Source organism: Culex quinquefasciatus, chromosome 3 (assembly GCF_015732765.1).
Source record: "Culex quinquefasciatus strain JHB chromosome 3, VPISU_Cqui_1.0_pri_paternal, whole genome shotgun sequence".
Taxonomy (NCBI): domain Eukaryota; kingdom Metazoa; phylum Arthropoda; class Insecta; order Diptera; family Culicidae; genus Culex; species Culex quinquefasciatus.
The window spans coordinates 4294076-4312173 of record NC_051863.1 but is presented as its reverse complement, the minus strand read 5'-3'; the positions used below and the strand labels follow the sequence as shown (position 1 = coordinate 4312173).

Below are 18098 nucleotides of genomic sequence, written 5' to 3'. Positions count from 1 at the left end.
CAACCTGGGATGGGATAAACAAAGAGAAAAAAACCTATTGTCAAACTAAACCACTTTCAACATGGCCGCTTCTGTCAACCTAAACCAGTCCTTTCTTATGAGGAGAAAATGAGAAGTATTGTAATTTGAATTGAAAAAAATAAAAATAAATAAATCAATTTCACAAATAATTGTAAATTGCATGAATAGATTAACTAAAATATTTTCAATTGAAAGGCATTTATTTCTATCGTACACCGAATGTTGACTTATCAGCATTTTCATTTTAAAAAACAATACATTTCATGAACTGACTATTCTTTAGCCCATTTAAAACTATTGTTTTTTTTGCGCGTTATATAGAAATGTCATCGAGATTGAACAATATTAAACCTGTGCTTCCTATGAAATTAAAATGTGGCGTGAAGAAACAACACCGTAGAACTGGATTTAAAAAGCAAACAAAAATAATGGCCACAGTTTAGCCTATTTGATTTTTTCGCACTTTTTATTTCAACACATTGCCACAAATTGAAAAACAAACTTTTTGCTCTTTGAAGTGAATGAATTGGTACAAATTTGATTTTTTGCCAGCCATTTCTTTCGATTCTGACACCTTAGGGCGTGCGACCTATGGAATGTTAAATATCTTTAAAGTTGAGTAAAAATTGCCGTTGAATTCGACGTGCTCCTCTTTGGGGAACTGGGAAAAGTTTATTTACTTCCTTTGCGTAACGGGACAACGACAGGAGGAGATCTAAGAAAAAATCTCCCCTCCCATTTAATGACTTGCAGGTTTTTTAGGATTTTATTTAGATTGAAGTAAGAAAACGCATTTAAATCGTATTGCATTTTTCACATCCAAATGAAAATAAAAAATCTTTCATATAAAAAACACAATAAAAATAGAAGAAGTGATCATTTTTTGACTCATCTTTGATTTGCCAACCATTTCAAGTAATTTGGATCAGGCAGCTCCTTATGAACGGATCCACCGTAAAACGATGGAACATAAACTCAGCATTCTCCACCCACGTCCAACCGCAAATTTTAACAGCCAAATCAAAAAAAATCTGCGAGGAAAAACTAAACAACATTTCAACCAAAGAAAAAGTCATCCGCATGCTTGAGCACTGAGTTGAAAAACATCATCAAGAAAATTTGAATTGTCAAGCTATCTGAATCACAGATTGCTTGATATTTGTTTTCGAACACGAATTTTCTTGCAAAAAACAGAAGAAGAATACAAACGTAAACACTCAAAAAGAAGACTCTATCCAGCCGTCCCGTCCCAGGGAGCAACTTTTGGTTTGGTTGAAAATTAGGGTGGTTCACGGTTAGGGTGATTTTGAAAATCTTACTTTACAGGAATATTTTAGGTAATTTTTCGTCTTCTAAAAAGTTGTTCGGCTTGCCAATTCAAGCAACTTTGTCGAAGACACCAAAAAATTGTATCTCGTAATCTACGCCTTCTATGACCAAATTTATAGAAAGCATCTGAGCAAACCTTCAAAAATCAGTTTTTTTTAACGTGGCAATTCAGGGTTAAGTTTTAAAGAAAAGTGATAATGTAAGCACTTTTAGAGCTCTAAAAAACGAACATTTTATTTGTTGACATGTCAATTTGAACGTAAGGGCCAAAAATTACAGGCATTTTAAGGTAAAAAAGATGCAAATTTTAAACTTCAATATCTCGGAAAGGCGCAAGCCAAATTTTAAGCACCAAGTTGCATTTGAAAGAGGAAATCTAGCACTACAAACGCTGAAAAAATCTCAGGGGTGTTTTTCTTTAAACTCGAGTTATCTTTATTTGAAAAAGTCTAATTTTCAAGGGAAAACCATATGGGACCACCCTAACGAAATTCGAAAATTGTCCAAATATATGTTTTTCCATGTAATTTGAATCTGCCTTCAGAATTTAGCCAAAGTATCGAAACATCTAGTTTTGGTCATATTTTGTTATCATTTTGTTTTCAAATAACAAAAACTCTTTGAAAAAATCTTCTTTTTGTTCAATGTAAAACTTTCAAAATAAACAGATCAAACAAACTGGAATGTTGTAGTTATACATTTTCCAACATTCCAGTTTTGAGTGTAAAATACCGATTTTTTCAATCAATCATCTATAAACCACTTGGACACTTTTTTTTGGTAATAAAGACAAAACATGAGCATAAGAGACAAAACGATGGATTCTTAAATTGAATTTAAAATGCATTCAACAGCACTTTTTCCATTGATTTCCAAACATTCCAAGTTATTTTTTTTCTTTTTTCATAGTTTTTTTTTTTTTTACTTTGGAAAGAGGCAAAGGAAGGCTTTAAAAAAATGCACTAGCCTTACCAGACAGATTGAATTATCCGATTTTGAACATAAAAACTGAAACATTCATAAAACTTTCAGATCCCTTCGAAAATTTTATACTTTATATTTGAAAAAAAATAGAAAAAAATAATAAAATGTTCTAAGAATAAATTCATGTTATATTCCAAAGAAACATTAAATTTCAATTATTTTGCAAATATCTGAGTTTATTGTCCATTTTTGGCTAAAAGGAGCATCTTCCAAAACATGAAATTTTACTAAAATATTGTTTAGTTTTTAATGCCGATGCAATAAAAAAACAAACAGCTAATATTCCATTCCCCTTTGAAATTGTCGCGGCGAAGATTTGATGGCAAACACGAAACGTGTTTTTGGCATAATAGCCTGAAAATTATGGTCTTGGTCAAGTACTTTTATGTAAAATTAGACGACCAATTTGATGGCGTACTCACAATTCCGAAAAAAAGTATTTTTCATCGAAAAAAAACACTCAAAAGTTTTGAAAATTCTCCCATTTTCCGTTACTCGACTGTAAAATTTTTTGGAACATGTCATTTTAAGGGAAATTTAATGTACTATTCGAATCTATATTGACCCAGAAGGGTGATTTTTTCATTTAAAAATTTTGTTTTTTTTTCAACTTTGCAGGGTTATTTTTTAGAGTGTAACAATGTTCTACAAAGTTGTAAAGCAGACAATTACAAAAAAATGATTTATAAACATAACATAAGTATAAACATCACGAGTTATCGCGATTTAAAAAAAAAACAATGTTTTGAAAAAGTTGGTCGTCGTCGATCATGGACGTTCATCGTTACCCGCGACAAACACGGACGACGAAACAAAGAGAAACGCAAAAAGTAACTTTTTCAAATCTATTTTTTCGTAAAATCGCGATAACTCGTAATGTTTATACGGAAACCCCTTATGTTTATAAATCAAAATTTTTGTAATTGTCTGCTCTATAACTTTGTAGAACATTGTTACACTCTAAAAAATAGCCCTGCAAAGTTAGAAAAAACACGAAATTTCGAAATGAAATTTTTTGTTCTAAATGAAAAATGACCCTTTTGGGTCAATGTAGATTCGAAAAGAAAGTACATAAATTTTCCCATAATATGACATGTTCCAAATTTTTTTACAGTCGAGTAGCGAAAAATGGCAGAGTTTTTAAAACTTTATCAACGTTTTTTTTCTATGAAAAATACGTTTTTTCGGAATTCTAAGTACGCCATCAAATCGGGCGCCTAATTTTACATAAAAGTCCCTTTGACACCAAATTTCTATCTAATCACCGTTTCAGGTTGCAAATTATTGAAAACACCTCTTTTTTCGCATGTTCAAAAATTGAAGGGGTCGTACCGCCCCTCCCTCACGAGATATCAAAAAACGGACCTCGGATTCGTGATCAGAGACAAAAGTTACCCCTTAGGACAAAGTTTCACGCAAATCGAAGAGGGGTCGGGGCAACTTTTCCCGATTTCGTGTGAGTTGGTAGAGAATTACCCAATAAGAATTGTCAAATTCGATCAAAAAATGGCTGTCCTTTAGAAAAAAACGTCATTTTTGTATATTTTATTCTAACCGGGTAATTCTCTACCAACTCACACGAAATCGGGAAAAGTTGCCCCGACCCCTCTTCGATTTGCGTGAAACTTTGTCCTAAGGGGTAACTTTGTCTGATTGATATCTCGTGACGGAGGGCGGTACGACCTTCCATTTTGAACATGCGAAAGAGGTGTTTTTCAATAATTTGCAGCCTGAAACGGTGATGATAGAAATTTGGTGTCAAAGGGACTTTTATGTAAAATTAGACGGCCGATTTGATGGCGTACTCAGAATTCCGTATTTTTCATCGAAAAAAAAAACAATAAAAAAGTTTTAAAAATTCTCCCATTTTCCGTTACTCGACTGTAAAAAATTTTGGAACATGTCATTTTATGGGAAATTTAATGTACTTTTCGAATCGACATTGTCCCAGAAGGGTCATTTTTTCATTTAGAACAAAATTTTTCATTTTAAAATTTCGTGTTTTTTCTAACTTTGCAGGGTTATTTTTTAGAGTGTAACAATGTTCTACAAAGTTGTAGAACAGACAATTACAAAAATTTTGATATATAGACATAGGGGTTTGCTTATAAACATCACAAGTTATCGCGATTTTACGAAAAAGTTTTGAAAAAGTTACTTTTGCGTTTCTCTTTGTTTCGTCGTCCGTGTCTGTCGCGGGTGACCATGAACGGCCATGATCGATGACGACCAACTTTTTGAAACTTTTTTCGTAAAATCGTGATAACTTGTGATGTTTATAAGCAAACCCCTTATGTATATATATCAAAATTTTGTAATTGTCTGCTCTACAACTTTGTAGAACACTGTTACACTCTAAAAAATAACCCTGCAAAGTTAGAAAAACACGAAATATTAAAATGAAAATTTTGTTCTAAATGAAAAATGACCCTTCTGGGACAATGTAGATTCGAAAAGTACATTAAATTTCCCATAAAATGACATGTTCCAAAATTTTTACAGTCGAGTAACGGAAAATGGGAGAATTTTAACACTTTTTAGTGTTTTTGATGAAAAATATGTTTTTCGGAATTCTGAGTACGCCATCAAATCGGGCGTCTAATTTTACATAAAAGTCCCTTTGACACCAAATTTCTATCTCATCACCGTTTCAGGCTGCAAATTATTGAAAAACACCTCTTTTTCGCATGTGCAAAAATGGAAGGGGTCGTACCGCCCCTCCGTCACGAGATATCAAAAAATGGACCTCGGATTCGTGATCAGGGACAAAAGTTACCCCTTAAGACAAAGTTTCACGCAAATCGAAGAGGGGTCGGGGCAACTGCTGTGTGAGTTGGCGGAGAATTACCCAACCACCTTTGAAAACGCTTGAATAAAGCACGCAAAACAATGTTAATGGGTAAAGGACGAAGTGTAAAAAAAAGGTCTATCCTGTCCGTCCGTTAATATTGGCATTAGGACTAAGTAGGACAGACCGCTACATTACACTTTGTCTTTAGTACATTTTCATTGTTTTGCTAGTAACAATTCTGGAGTTTTTTTTTTAAAAGGTCCAATAAACCAAATTTTCAATTCATGCTTTTTTTGTTTTTTAATACCCCTGATTCAAGGCGGTTTTAAAAACACCCAAAAGCAAAAACTGGAAATTTGGTTTATTTGACCTTTTAAAAACAAAAACTCCAGAATTTGCTTTACGAAAAATATTGACAAATCTATCTCCGAAAACTAGATCCTATTTAATTTATATTTTCCCATAATTTCGTTGCCGGCCTACGGTAACAACAATTCGATGTGATAAAGTCTTGTTATTTTTTTACGTATTGTTTGATAACTATCCAATGGATGGGAACAAAGGATGGGCCAATGGAATACATTCATTTAAACAAAAATAAAATTACTAAATCCGTGCTGTAAAAATAAATGTTGATACAAAACAGCTCCTTCAAATGGGGGAATTCCAGCCTCCACAAATGGCTAAAACTCATTACAAAACACCCCACACCAACATAACATAATCTGCAACGAGAAGAGAGTGCGCTACAACAATGTTCCATCTATACTTACCAGTATGAGCGTCGCCCGGGTTGCCTTCTTGAGCCCGAGCGGGGCCGGGTTGGGCGAGGTCGAGTTGAGTTTGGTCAGCAGCACCCGGACCACGTTGACCAGGAACACGAGCGAGGCGGCCAGCGACAGAAACACCGGCACCGTCAGCAGCCACATGGCGTGACTTTCGTCCATCCAGCAGCTGGTTATTAGTGCCGAGGAGGAGGAAAATTTGAATGAATGCTTTGCTCATTATAGACGTTGGTGGAGGGTTGGGGGTAGGAGGAATCATCATTTTCGGTATGTTGAATTTTCCAACTGGAATGTGCTCATTGTTGGCCACACTTTGGGAGGATGGTTCTGGTGGGAGTGATTATCCAACGGTTATATTTGGATGCACTTAAAAGTTGGAGTTTTATGAATTATTTTGAGCTATGTAAAATAATAATAATAGTCTAGACAAGATTTTTCTTTGCAAACATGATTTCAATCCAAACTAACAATTTATTATACTCCTAAATAATGGTGTGTACTTTCTCAGCGGATGAAGAAATTATGGACTCATAAAAATCATCTCATGGTTCTTTGATCCCAACCGAAACCTCCTCCTCCCGAGCTGAGATTTATGTTTTACGATTGCTTTCAGAAAGCTTCCGGCCCCGAAAACAGATAAAAATCGGTCGTTAAACGAAGCTGGTGTTTTCCCAAGGTCATCTCTCAACAACGTTTGGATAAAAATTTCATCGCAATGTGGTTTTTTCTGGGTATACTCACTGCTCTGTATCGGCTGTATAGTTGTTCCGGAAGGTTGCGTAGAATGAGATTAGGCCCATCGGGACGATCCAGCCGATCGTCATGAACCAGCGCATGGCGATTGCATCTTTGATGAAAACCTATGAAAATGTGTTTCTATTAATATTATGTAATTCTGACAAGAAACAGCAACTTTAGGGAAAATTATGGTACTTTTAGTAGATGTCACATTGCCATGTCAAATTGAAAATTTAAAATTTGTTCAAATGTTCCATAAGCAATCGTCTTGTGAACTTGTTTTGATATTGATTTGGTATCTAATTAATTTGGTATCATTTCGAACAGTTTTTGAAACTTTTGATTTTATAAATATATTGAGTTCTTCATGGGAACTTTTTAAAAATCAAAATTTGGTTGAATCCACAAATGGATGATTAAAAATGAGGTGCTAGAAAAGTTTAAGGCGAATGAAAAAAAAAATCACATTTTTATCATCCATTTGCAAGTTTATATTTAATTTTCGTACACCAAAATTTTAATTGTGTAATCATATTTTTTGATATTTGTTATATAAGGATGTGTTTTGGATGACCAAAAACGCAATTTTTAGTGACATAGCACAAACTGATCAAATCTTGTTTGCCCATCGTATATTTTTTGAAAAATAGTGTTTGTCAAAACACTTTTTTTATTGTTTTTTTTGTTCTAAATCATTTTTATTCAAATGCATTCGAAAAGTTCTTTGAAAAACAAAAGAAAATATTATAATTGAAATAAAGGAAATTTATTTTGTTGTACAACAAAAAAATTCACAAAAACTCCAAATATTTTTCAATTGTCTCAAACTTGTTAAATATTTTTGGTGGTATATCGGAATGAACTTTAAATTGTTTTCAACTGATTGCAATAAAAATTACTTTTTATAATTATGCAATATAAAAAAAACAATTTCTACCTCCCTATTTTTACATAACTTTTGAAAGAGGAAGACAAAAACCTTTCAAAATATTTTCAACAGCCTAAAAAATGTTTTTAAAAAAAATTATTCGCTCTACAGCATTGCCTTGGCGTTCTCGATTGCGAGATTCCTACTCGAAACTAGGTGTCCGAAGAATTGATTGTTGAGGCAATTGCAAACCTCTTTTTACACCTTAGCTTCCATCCACCCCGGGATTCGAACTGACGACCTTTGGATTGTTAGTCCAACTGCCTACCAGCGACTCTACCGAGGTAGGACCCAGGGAGACGACTCCTACACCTGGACTGAGCTAACGACCTAACTCTTTAGGTTAGACCGGGACCAACATTTACTTCCCTGTCCGACGGAAGGCGTGATCAGACAAATCTCGTCTCAAAATTTGCCACCGGAACCTTCTGGGATCAAACCCAGGCCGACTGTGTGAGAGGCAACCACGCTTACCCCTACACCACGGTCCCGGCTAAAAAAAAAAATGTTTTTAAATAATGTTTAAAACAAGACAAACTTTTCAAAAAGTATTGATCTGTTAAATTGAAAACAGCTCAAAAAGGTAGGCATGACTTAAAAAAAAACATTTTTTATGTTTATTAACACTCTGAAAAAACTCATTTTTCCTGTTTTTTTTTCTATCGGAGGCAAACATTTGTCTTATATTTTTTCAATGTTTTAAATCAAATTTATAATAAATTTTCCGATTTTTTTTGTTCAAAATCATTTTTATTCAAATACATTTGAAAAGTATCTTTGAAAAACTAAAGAATATATTAAAATTGAAATAAAGAAAATTTATGTTGTTGTACAATTAAAATTCAAAAAAACTCAAAATATTTTTAAATTGTCTAAAACTTGTTTAATATCATTGTTAGTATTTGGTAATGAACTTTAAATTGTTTTCAACTGATTGCAATTAAAATAACAATACATAATAATAACAATATTTTGACGAAAAAAAAACAATTGCTACCCCCGATTCTTAGATCATTTTCGAAAGGGGAAAACAAATACTTTTAAAAATATTTGCTACAGCCAAACAAATGTTTATAAATAATGTTAAAAACAAGACCAATTTTTTAAAAAAGAATTGATCTGTTAAATTTAAAACAGCTTAAAAAGCAGGCATGATTTCAAAAAAAAATAAAAAAAAAATTGATTGCAAAGAAAACTGAGACAAACATTTGTCTAATATTTATTCAATGTTTTAAATGAATCAGTTCAGAATCAATCAAAAAATCAGTTTTCAAGATTCTGATTAGGCCTATGAAATTGTAGTTTATGCAACAAGTATACAACAAGTTGCAAAAACACTAGCGTGGAAAAGATCAACTTTTCAGCACCCATTTCAGTGCTAAATTTAAATATATTTTAAATTTCTATTCAGTGTTTTTATATGTTTTAAACACCAGTTCAGTTGATTCGCAATCATTATTTTCAAAATAAAGGAAGATTTGATAAGAACAAAAATTTCAGTGAAATAAAACTTTTCTGCGATACTGTATCACTTGGCATCACTTGGTTTTACAAAATGTCTGTAAAAAAAATCTGTGTATGTCTGTGAATTTGTCAAAAACTCACATATATCAATTTACAGTCAATCAGAAATTGCGTTTTTAAGCATTTGAAGACTAAATAAATAGATAAGTTTCAGTTGATTTTTTTTTTAAATATCAATTTATTGATGTTTTTTGAAAGTCTGTGCACCTCAAAAAATGTCTGACGCTAGCTCAAATGTCTGTGAAACACAGACAAATCTTTGCATCTAGCATTCTTGTACTTTGATTTTTGTTTAACTCAAAAGATTTTTTAATAAATGCAATAAATAATGCAAAAATGATTTTTAACACAGGGGAACACATTTTAAATTGAATTCAGCTGATTTCATTTAAATTTCCATTGATATTTTGAAGTTTGTTGAGGCGTTATCGTTGTATGAAGAGTCAGAAAATTCCTCTGCGTTTTAAATTGTCTTATGAAATTGGATTTAAAAATAAATTCACATCTGCTTGTCTATATTTTCGCAAATGCAAATATTCAACTCCCACAATTTCTCAATCAATTTAATGTACCAAAAATAACACCAAGACAGTACCAAAATAACCCATTTTCCTGTCACTTTTTGACGGAAGCAACTCAAATACGGGTTAATAGTATTTATCCGTTTCCGTTGTCCTTGCTTGACTTGCTGTCCTTATCATAGCTCAACAGGTGAGCTGTAATCTCTCGCCACATCCTCATTCAAAACCGCACACAGCCTTGCGGGAAAGCCAAGGGGAAAAGCCACAACCACAACTGTTTCTCCTTTCTCTTTTGTTCTCTCTCTCTCAGACAACAGCCTCAATTAAAAAAAAATCTATTAAAAATAGCTTATCTTAATTTTCAAGAAAATTGGATTCTTAAAAATCTCATTTTAATATTTTTCAATTAAATTCCCTAAAATGCAGCACCATTTAGTTTAAAATGAGGGAATAACTCCGTTTTGTGTAGCATCCGTCCAACGCTGTTTGCATCCGGCAACGTTCTAGCCCGGTATCCATGCTCCCACCCAAAAAATGCTGTTTCGATGGCCTTTCTCAAATTGAATTAAATTGAGCGTAACGGACTCAACGCCAGAGCACGGTGTGCGTGGGTATTTTCCGGAGGCAAATGTCGAATCTGAACTTAACCTACAATGTTGTGGACTCTGTTGAATTATCGCCGGTATGTGCTCTCTCGGTGGATGAGCCACTTTTTTTTGTTTATTATATGTAACTGTGAAAGTTTGAACTTAAAAAAATATGTTGTGACATTAGTGCATTTCTAGGAAGTATACACAGATTACAGGTGATAAACGATTTGCCATCAATCAATAGAGTAGAACGTCAATCCCAATAAAATCGTGGCTCTTTTATCAGGAGCTCCGGTTTCAAATTACACGTCCCATCAAATTAAAACTGTAACGAGCTTAGACTGATTGATTTAACATTTCACATCAATCAGTGTTGAGTTTCAAGTGTTAGTTAAAAACATGTGGGTAAAATTAATTAAAGGAAAATCTACTCTAATCGCTGTACTTACTATTACCAGCACCAGGTGCAAATGGAGCCCCTCGCAGAACATCCAGAAGTAGTTCACCAGCATCAGATAGTGCAGCAGAATGTGCAACGAAATGCACCAGTTCTGTAATGAAAAAGTTCGACCAGACAAGAAAGTAAAACTTAATACCTAATGCGTTCATCGTTCATGTTATCGAAGGGCAGGCCAGAACATTATTAATCTTAGAGGGAAGGAAAACCTTAATTGCTATAAAAATAGCTCCTTGCTCTCGCACAAGTTGCCGTGTCGTCACGCAAATATTTTCCCGGAAACAGGGGAACACCAGCCACCTCAATGAATGATCTTTAGCTTGGCCAGAGTCCCTTTTTGCGTATAGATTGTGTCAGGGTCATTATCGTAACGAACAGGCGCCGGGCGTTAATTATAGACACGAGGCCACTTGATTCGAACTTGGCTCCTGGTGTTCCTCTGGAAAGCAGTCTGGAAAGGGGTTTAAATTTAAGGACTATGCCACGCGAAAGTGGCCAAACGGAACCCTTAAGCGTTTTATAATTATTGCAAAATATTTTTTGCTAGTTTTTAGGGAAAGTCAATTATCCTTATGACATAAAAATACTTTTAAATTAACGAAAAATAGCATCAAACATGAATAAATGACTTACGAAATATTTACGCTTCCGCAACTTCACTTATTAAACATAACCAACATTTCAAGCATACTGTTGCTGCAAATTTTAGCTTTGCACTTCCGGTGCATCTTGTATATTGTCATAAAATGTGACTAAAAAAGAGGAAACTACTGGCAAGCCACGTGCCGAATCTCTGGTTTCAGAAAACACCTTGCTTTATGCTAGAGTGACACCAAAATCATAATTGGAATTCTGGAATATTTCTATAAAATATATAATTTCATTCATTTCATTCATTTCATTCATTTCATTCATTTCATTCATTTCATTCATTTCATTCATTTCATTCATTTCATTCATTTCATTCATTTCATTCATTTCATTCATTTCATTCATTTCATTCATTTCATTCATTTCATTCATTTCATTCATTTCATTCATTTCATTCATTTCATTCATTTCATTCATTTCATTCATTTCATTCATTTCATTCATTTCATTCATTTCATTCATTTCATTCATTTCATTCATTTCATTCATTTCATTCATTTCATTCATTTCATTCATTTCATTCATTTCATTCATTTCATTCATTTCATTCATTTCATTCATTTCATTCATTTCATTCATTTCATTCATTTCATTCATTTCATTCATTTCATTCATTTCATTCATTTCATTCATTTCATTCATTTCATTCATTTCATTCATTTCATTCATTTCATTCATTTCATTCATTTCATTCATTTCATTCATTTCATTCATTTCATTCATTTCATTCATTTCATTCATTTCATTCATTTCATTCATTTCATTCATTTCATTCATTTCATTCATTTCATTCATTTCATTCATTTCATTCATTTCATTCATTTCATTCATTTCATTCATTTCATTCATTTCATTCATTTCATTCATTTCATTCATTTCATTCATTTCATTCATTTCATTCATTTCATTCATTTCATTCATTTCATTCATTTCATTCATTTCATTCATTTCATTCATTTCATTCATTTCATTCATTTCATTCATTTCATTCATTTCATTCATTTCATTCATTTCATTCATTTCATTCATTTCATTCATTTCATTCATTTCATTCATTTCATTCATTTCATTCATTTCATTCATTTCATTCATTTCATTCATTTCATTCATTTCATTCATTTCATTCATTTCATTCATTTCATTCATTTCATTCATTTCATTCATTTCATTCATTTCATTCATTTCATTCATTTCATTCATTTCATTCATTTCATTCATTTCATTCATTTCATTCATTTCATTCATTTCATTCATTTCATTCATTTCATTCATTTCATTCATTTCATTCATTTCATTCATTTCATTCATTTCATTCATTTCATTCATTTCATTCATTTCATTCATTTCATTCATTTCATTCATTTCATTCATTTCATTCATTTCATTCATTTCATTCATTTCATTCATTTCATTCATTTCATTCATTTCATTCATTTCATTCATTTCATTCATTTCATTCATTTCATTCATTTCATTCATTTCATTCATTTCATTCATTTCATTCATTTCATTCATTTCATTCATTTCATTCATTTCATTCATTTCATTCATTTCATTCATTTCATTCATTTCATTCATTTCATTCATTTCATTCATTTCATTCATTTCATTCATTTCATTCATTTCATTCATTTCATTCATTTCATTCATTTCATTCATTTCATTCATTTCATTCATTTCATTCATTTCATTCATTTCATTCATTTCATTCATTTCATTCATTTCATTCATTTCATTCATTTCATTCATTTCATTCATTTCATTCATTTCATTCATTTCATTCATTTCATTCATTTCATTCATTTCATTCATTTCATTCATTTCATTCATTTCATTCATTTCATTCATTTCATTCATTTCATTCATTTCATTCATTTCATTCATTTCATTCATTTCATTCATTTCATTCATTTCATTCATTTCATTCATTTCATTCATTTCATTCATTTCATTCATTTCATTCATTTCATTCATTTCATTCATTTCATTCATTTCATTCATTTCATTCATTTCATTCATTTCATTCATTTCATTCATTTCATTCATTTCATTCATTTCATTCATTTATTTAAACTAATTATAGTGAATCGGGAAAAATTGGAGAATTTTCCCAGGCCTATAATTTCTAGGAATTTATGGATATTTGATTTAAATGTTGTCCGAGTTTTTGCCAAAATTAAAACATGTTTTTATTTTTTGGATATTTATTTAAATCTTCTTTTTTTTTCAAAAAAGCAATACAAATGCTTTCTGAAAAATTGCATTAGTTATGATATTATTTTTTATGTTATTGGGTGGTAAAACATTTAAAACTTGTTTTTTTTTAAACACATTATTTTTTTATGGAAAACCCATGGTGATCAAATTAACTAAAAACTATTTTTTTTTCATAAATTGGAACTCAAAATCCTGCTGGTAAATAAATTTCCATATATTTTTTCGACAATCCAAAGTGAGGGCCACCCTATGTGAAGCAGCACGTGTGTAGTGTGGAAGAAGCAAAAATGACCAACAGAAAGAATTTGTTTATTACATTGCATTTTGCTTGCATTTCCCCTTCTCACGGACCAATGTGTGGCTTTGGCAAACTTGCCGAAAGTAATTTAAAGTTGGACGTGCCAGTTTTCTATAGATATTAAATTTTGCCAGTTTTCTGTTATTTCAAATCTAATTTTAAAATGTCCATTGAGAATAATTAACAAATTAGTGACCTCCTCAAAAGAATATTAAAAAAACTATTCGTTAAATCTCCACCCTCATAAAATAACACAATTTCTTGCGACAGTTTTCACGCTCGTAAAAACTACCATCAATGGCTTTTCACGAGCAGTTCAACATGTCACCTTTCGATTCCTTTCCTTCTTTAGATAAATTATGCACAGCTTGTTGAGTTGAGTCAAAAAGTGTCTTCCGCTGTCTTTCATCCAATCTCTCTCGTTTTTTTACTGTCTCACTCTTGTCGTAATACAGTATGCATGAGGAAAACGCAAAGTGATTCCCTTGAAAGTGATGAGGTTTCTTCCCTTGTTGTGGTGTCTTTTTTCTGCTGTCTCTGAAATGAATTATGCTCGAGAGACTTTATCAGGTTGTTTTACACTATTCTTTGTATACAAAAGAAGTTGAATTTGTTTTGTCGAGTGTTTATTGTCAAAAATTGAGACAAAAAAAGTTAGGCCTAATCACAAAATTGCATTAGGTTGAGTGACTATAAAGTAAGCCAGCAACGCACCCAACCTCAATTTGCAAATTCCATCAAAAAACAAGAAAGACTTTCACCCACCTACCATATATAAACCCCTTTTTTGCTACCACCCCCACTAATAATATGCTACGAGGATCATCCTATTTCTCTCCCCAGAGTGTCACTCTGTTTCTTTTCGAGGGGGATGAATTAATAATTTAATGTTGTTCCGTGCAGAGTAGTAGACCCTTTGAGCTGGCAAACGCACGCAAAAAAAGGAACATCTGTTTTCCCGGGAAGGAAAAGCCACCCCAAAAAGGTGGAATTCCACTTGGACGGAGTAAAACATGAAAGTAGAGACTTCTAAATTCCAAATAGCTCCAGCTTGTCCGTCAGCAGCATTCTTTGTGAGATTTTTTTTTTCTTTCTTCCAAAGCCATTTATTACTTCGCCAAAATTCGCAGAAATGGTCTAATTTGACTTATCAGGAATAATCTAAAATTACCTTTCAGTTTTAAAATACACCTCTCAGACTAAAGGTCATGAAAATCCGTCTTTTTAATAGCTCGACTTGAAAAGGTTAAAGAAATCCACAAAAAAAAGCTTTCAGAGAGTTAATTAAGTTCATGTACGCAAGCATGCTCGTCGGTGAAATGTCATGTAGCTCAAGAGGAAAAGTTTCCGCGCTCTGCAAAATGGATGCAACGCGCGCGTGGTTACAGAAAAAACGAGAAGATTTCTCATTACCTCCGCTGCGAAAAAAACATGATAGTGAACTTCACAGTTTTGCATCACACCTCCCTATACTTGTCTTTGGAATGCGAAAGGAAATTTGCTGTGCAATTTTAAAATGAGAGCAATTTTGCAGTACCGCAAACATAAAAAAAATAATGTTGCTGCTAAAACAAATCAGAACGAATACTTATTAGGATGTAACAAAAATGACTTTTTGGTGGGAATTCAGGGGTTTGTTCCGGTGGGCATACTGAGCCCAAATCCAAAATATGATCTTGATTGGACACGTAACAAGAGCTGGCGCTCTTCATTTGAATTTTAAATGGAAATTAACCCGTAAAAAAAATCAAAAATGCCAAAAATACCTTAAGCACATTGGCCACTGTAGCGTTTATTTTCAACATCACTGGCGTGTAGACCAGATTCTTGCGCATCTTCTGGTATGTAATATTGAAGTTTGGAGCTCTCTGGAGCTCGGTGCAGGCCTTCGATGTTTGGCATTTTTTGGAAAACTCGGCCCGGTAAAAAAGATATGCGTCGCACCTCGCGACGCCGAAGACGCCATTTGATTTTGCCAGGGTCGATTTTTCGAAAAAAACCAAACTTTGAAGGTCGAGCTCCAAAGAGCTCACACCTTCAATATAATATACACCAAAAGATGCGCAAGAATCTGGCCCACACGCCAGTGATGTTGAAATTAAACGCTATAGTGGCCAATGTGCCTCAAAAATTGGCATTTTTGAAAAAACTTTTTTACGGGTTAAATCCCATTTAAAAATCCAATGAAGAGCGCCATCTCCTGTTACGTCCAATCAAGCTCATATTTTGGATTTGGGCTCAGTATGCCCACCGGAACAAACCACTGAATGCCCGCCAAAAAGTCATTTTTGTTACATCCTAATACTTAAAGCAAAGTTCTGTTTCTAGATTTTCACAAAGTTAATTTGCAATTTTGTACTCAAATTTTTAAAATTTGCAATTTGGGTATCAAACGAAGCGAAATCAAACCTGCATTTTCACGATTTTAGAGTTTTTTGAATAAAAAACTACAATTTTCACAAAATACCGCATTTTCTCAAAAAACTTAAATTTTCAAGTTAAATTTTCCCACAGTTTCCATTGTTTTAGAGATTTTGTTTAATGAAACACAAAAAATTCTCACAAAATACCGTATTTACCTCAAATATTATTTTTTTTATAATGCGCAGCATAGGTTGATACCCAAATTGATACGAAGCTAAATTTAACCTGTTTTTTCACTGCTTTAGTGTTTTCGGGAAAATACGGTATTTTGTGAAAATTTGAGTTTTTTATTCACAAAACTCATATCGTAAATTATGAAAATTTGAGTATTTTCGAGAAAATATGGCATTTTTAGAAAAATTCTAATTCGCAATATAGGTATCAATATTGGGAATTATTTTTTTTTTAATATTTTCGAGAAAATACGGTATCTTGTGAAAATTTGCGTATTTCATTCAAAAATTTCTAAAACATCCAAAATATATGCAAAATTTCGAATCCTTTGATAACGAATCATAAAAAAAAATAGAATAGTATTATTTTTCCCTACTATCGTTATCGTTGTCGAACCTCGAAAAGTTTATCGTCAACAACCTTGCTAGTGATAGTATATTTTTTAATGCAAGGAAAGAAAAAAATATTAGGAATTTTAATTAGAGAATGGTTCTTACTTGAAAACGAAGTACCAAATAAAAATGATAAATCCTTTTCGATTCTACATTTAAAAATTTATTTTAATGTGTTTTGGCCTTTTTTCTTGCTTTTTTCAAAAAAATATAGGAAAATAGTTTTTCTCAAAGATAACTTAGCAATATCTATAAGTTTTGCATCTTGTATGTATGTATGTTTTTTTTTCTGAATAGCCTCTATCTAAAATTTAGCCAAAAAAAATTTTTTTTTAAGGTTTTGTCAATTGTTTCTGGTCGAGGTCAAGGGAAGAAAAGGGGTTAAAAAAATCCTAAATTTCAAATTTCTGTCACAAATTTGCAAAATATCAATGATTTTATGATTTTTTTTTCCTCTGAGTAAATCGTTTTTTTTTCTGATCTGTGGCTAAAAAATTTCTTATTTGTAAAAGCATAAAATACGCTACTTGATTAAAAATGCAGATATAAACATTATTTAATATATCCGATTGTACAATAGGGTGAAAAGAAAAAATGAAAATCTTGGAAAATCGTAAGAAATACCACCTGGCTCGATTCTTTTGGTAAACTATGCCTATTTTGAGCCAAATCGGTTGTGGGTCGCTTTTTATCGTTGAAGTTTGTATGGGGAAATTCGAAAAAATTTATGAGAAAAAACAAAATGTTCAAAATTCCGCCAAAAGATGGCATTAAATGTGTCGGATTATTGTCAAGTGTGAGATTCTTCAGTAAAATTTAATGACACACAACTTTGTCGAAGACCGCAAACCGATCCGAGTTAACCCTGACGAGTCTTAAACGATTTAAAGAAGACATTTTTGTATGAAAAGATTTTTTTTACACTAACTTTAACAATTTATAGCGAACCTTAAACCTTAACAGATTCGCTCAAAATGTTCACTTATTTTTGCCTACGAAATCGATAATCGGTATCCCTGATGCCGATTTTTTATTGTCACCCTATAGTACAAGTTTTTTCGGGGAAATTTAGAAGCGGACAAAAACTTGAAACGAAATTTGCAATGGTGTCCTGCCGTGAAATTTGTATAAAAGCTAGTAGAAAATCCTAGTAGAAAAATGATTTTAAAAAATGTGAAAAAGTAATGCAAAACATAAATTTGAACATAATCAGCAGTCAAGGAAAATTAAATTTCAAAATTTGTTTTTTTTTTTTCGCTGAGAATCTTTGTTAT

The 18098-nt window shown here is 32.3% G+C and overlaps 1 protein-coding gene across 1 annotated transcript in view; it reads right to left on the bottom strand.

The window, feature by feature from the left end:
- LOC6044724 (calcitonin gene-related peptide type 1 receptor) overlaps positions 1-18098 on the bottom strand; it is a 60478-nt gene that overhangs the window by 1354 nt on the left and 41026 nt on the right. The window contains exons 7-9 of the mRNA XM_038263646.1: positions 10661-10762; positions 6652-6770; positions 5899-6079 (exon numbers count right to left, since the gene is read on the bottom strand). Of these exons, the coding sequence (XP_038119574.1) occupies positions 5899-6079; positions 6652-6770; positions 10661-10762 (402 nt within the window). The remainder of the gene's footprint in view (positions 1-5898; positions 6080-6651; positions 6771-10660; positions 10763-18098) is intronic.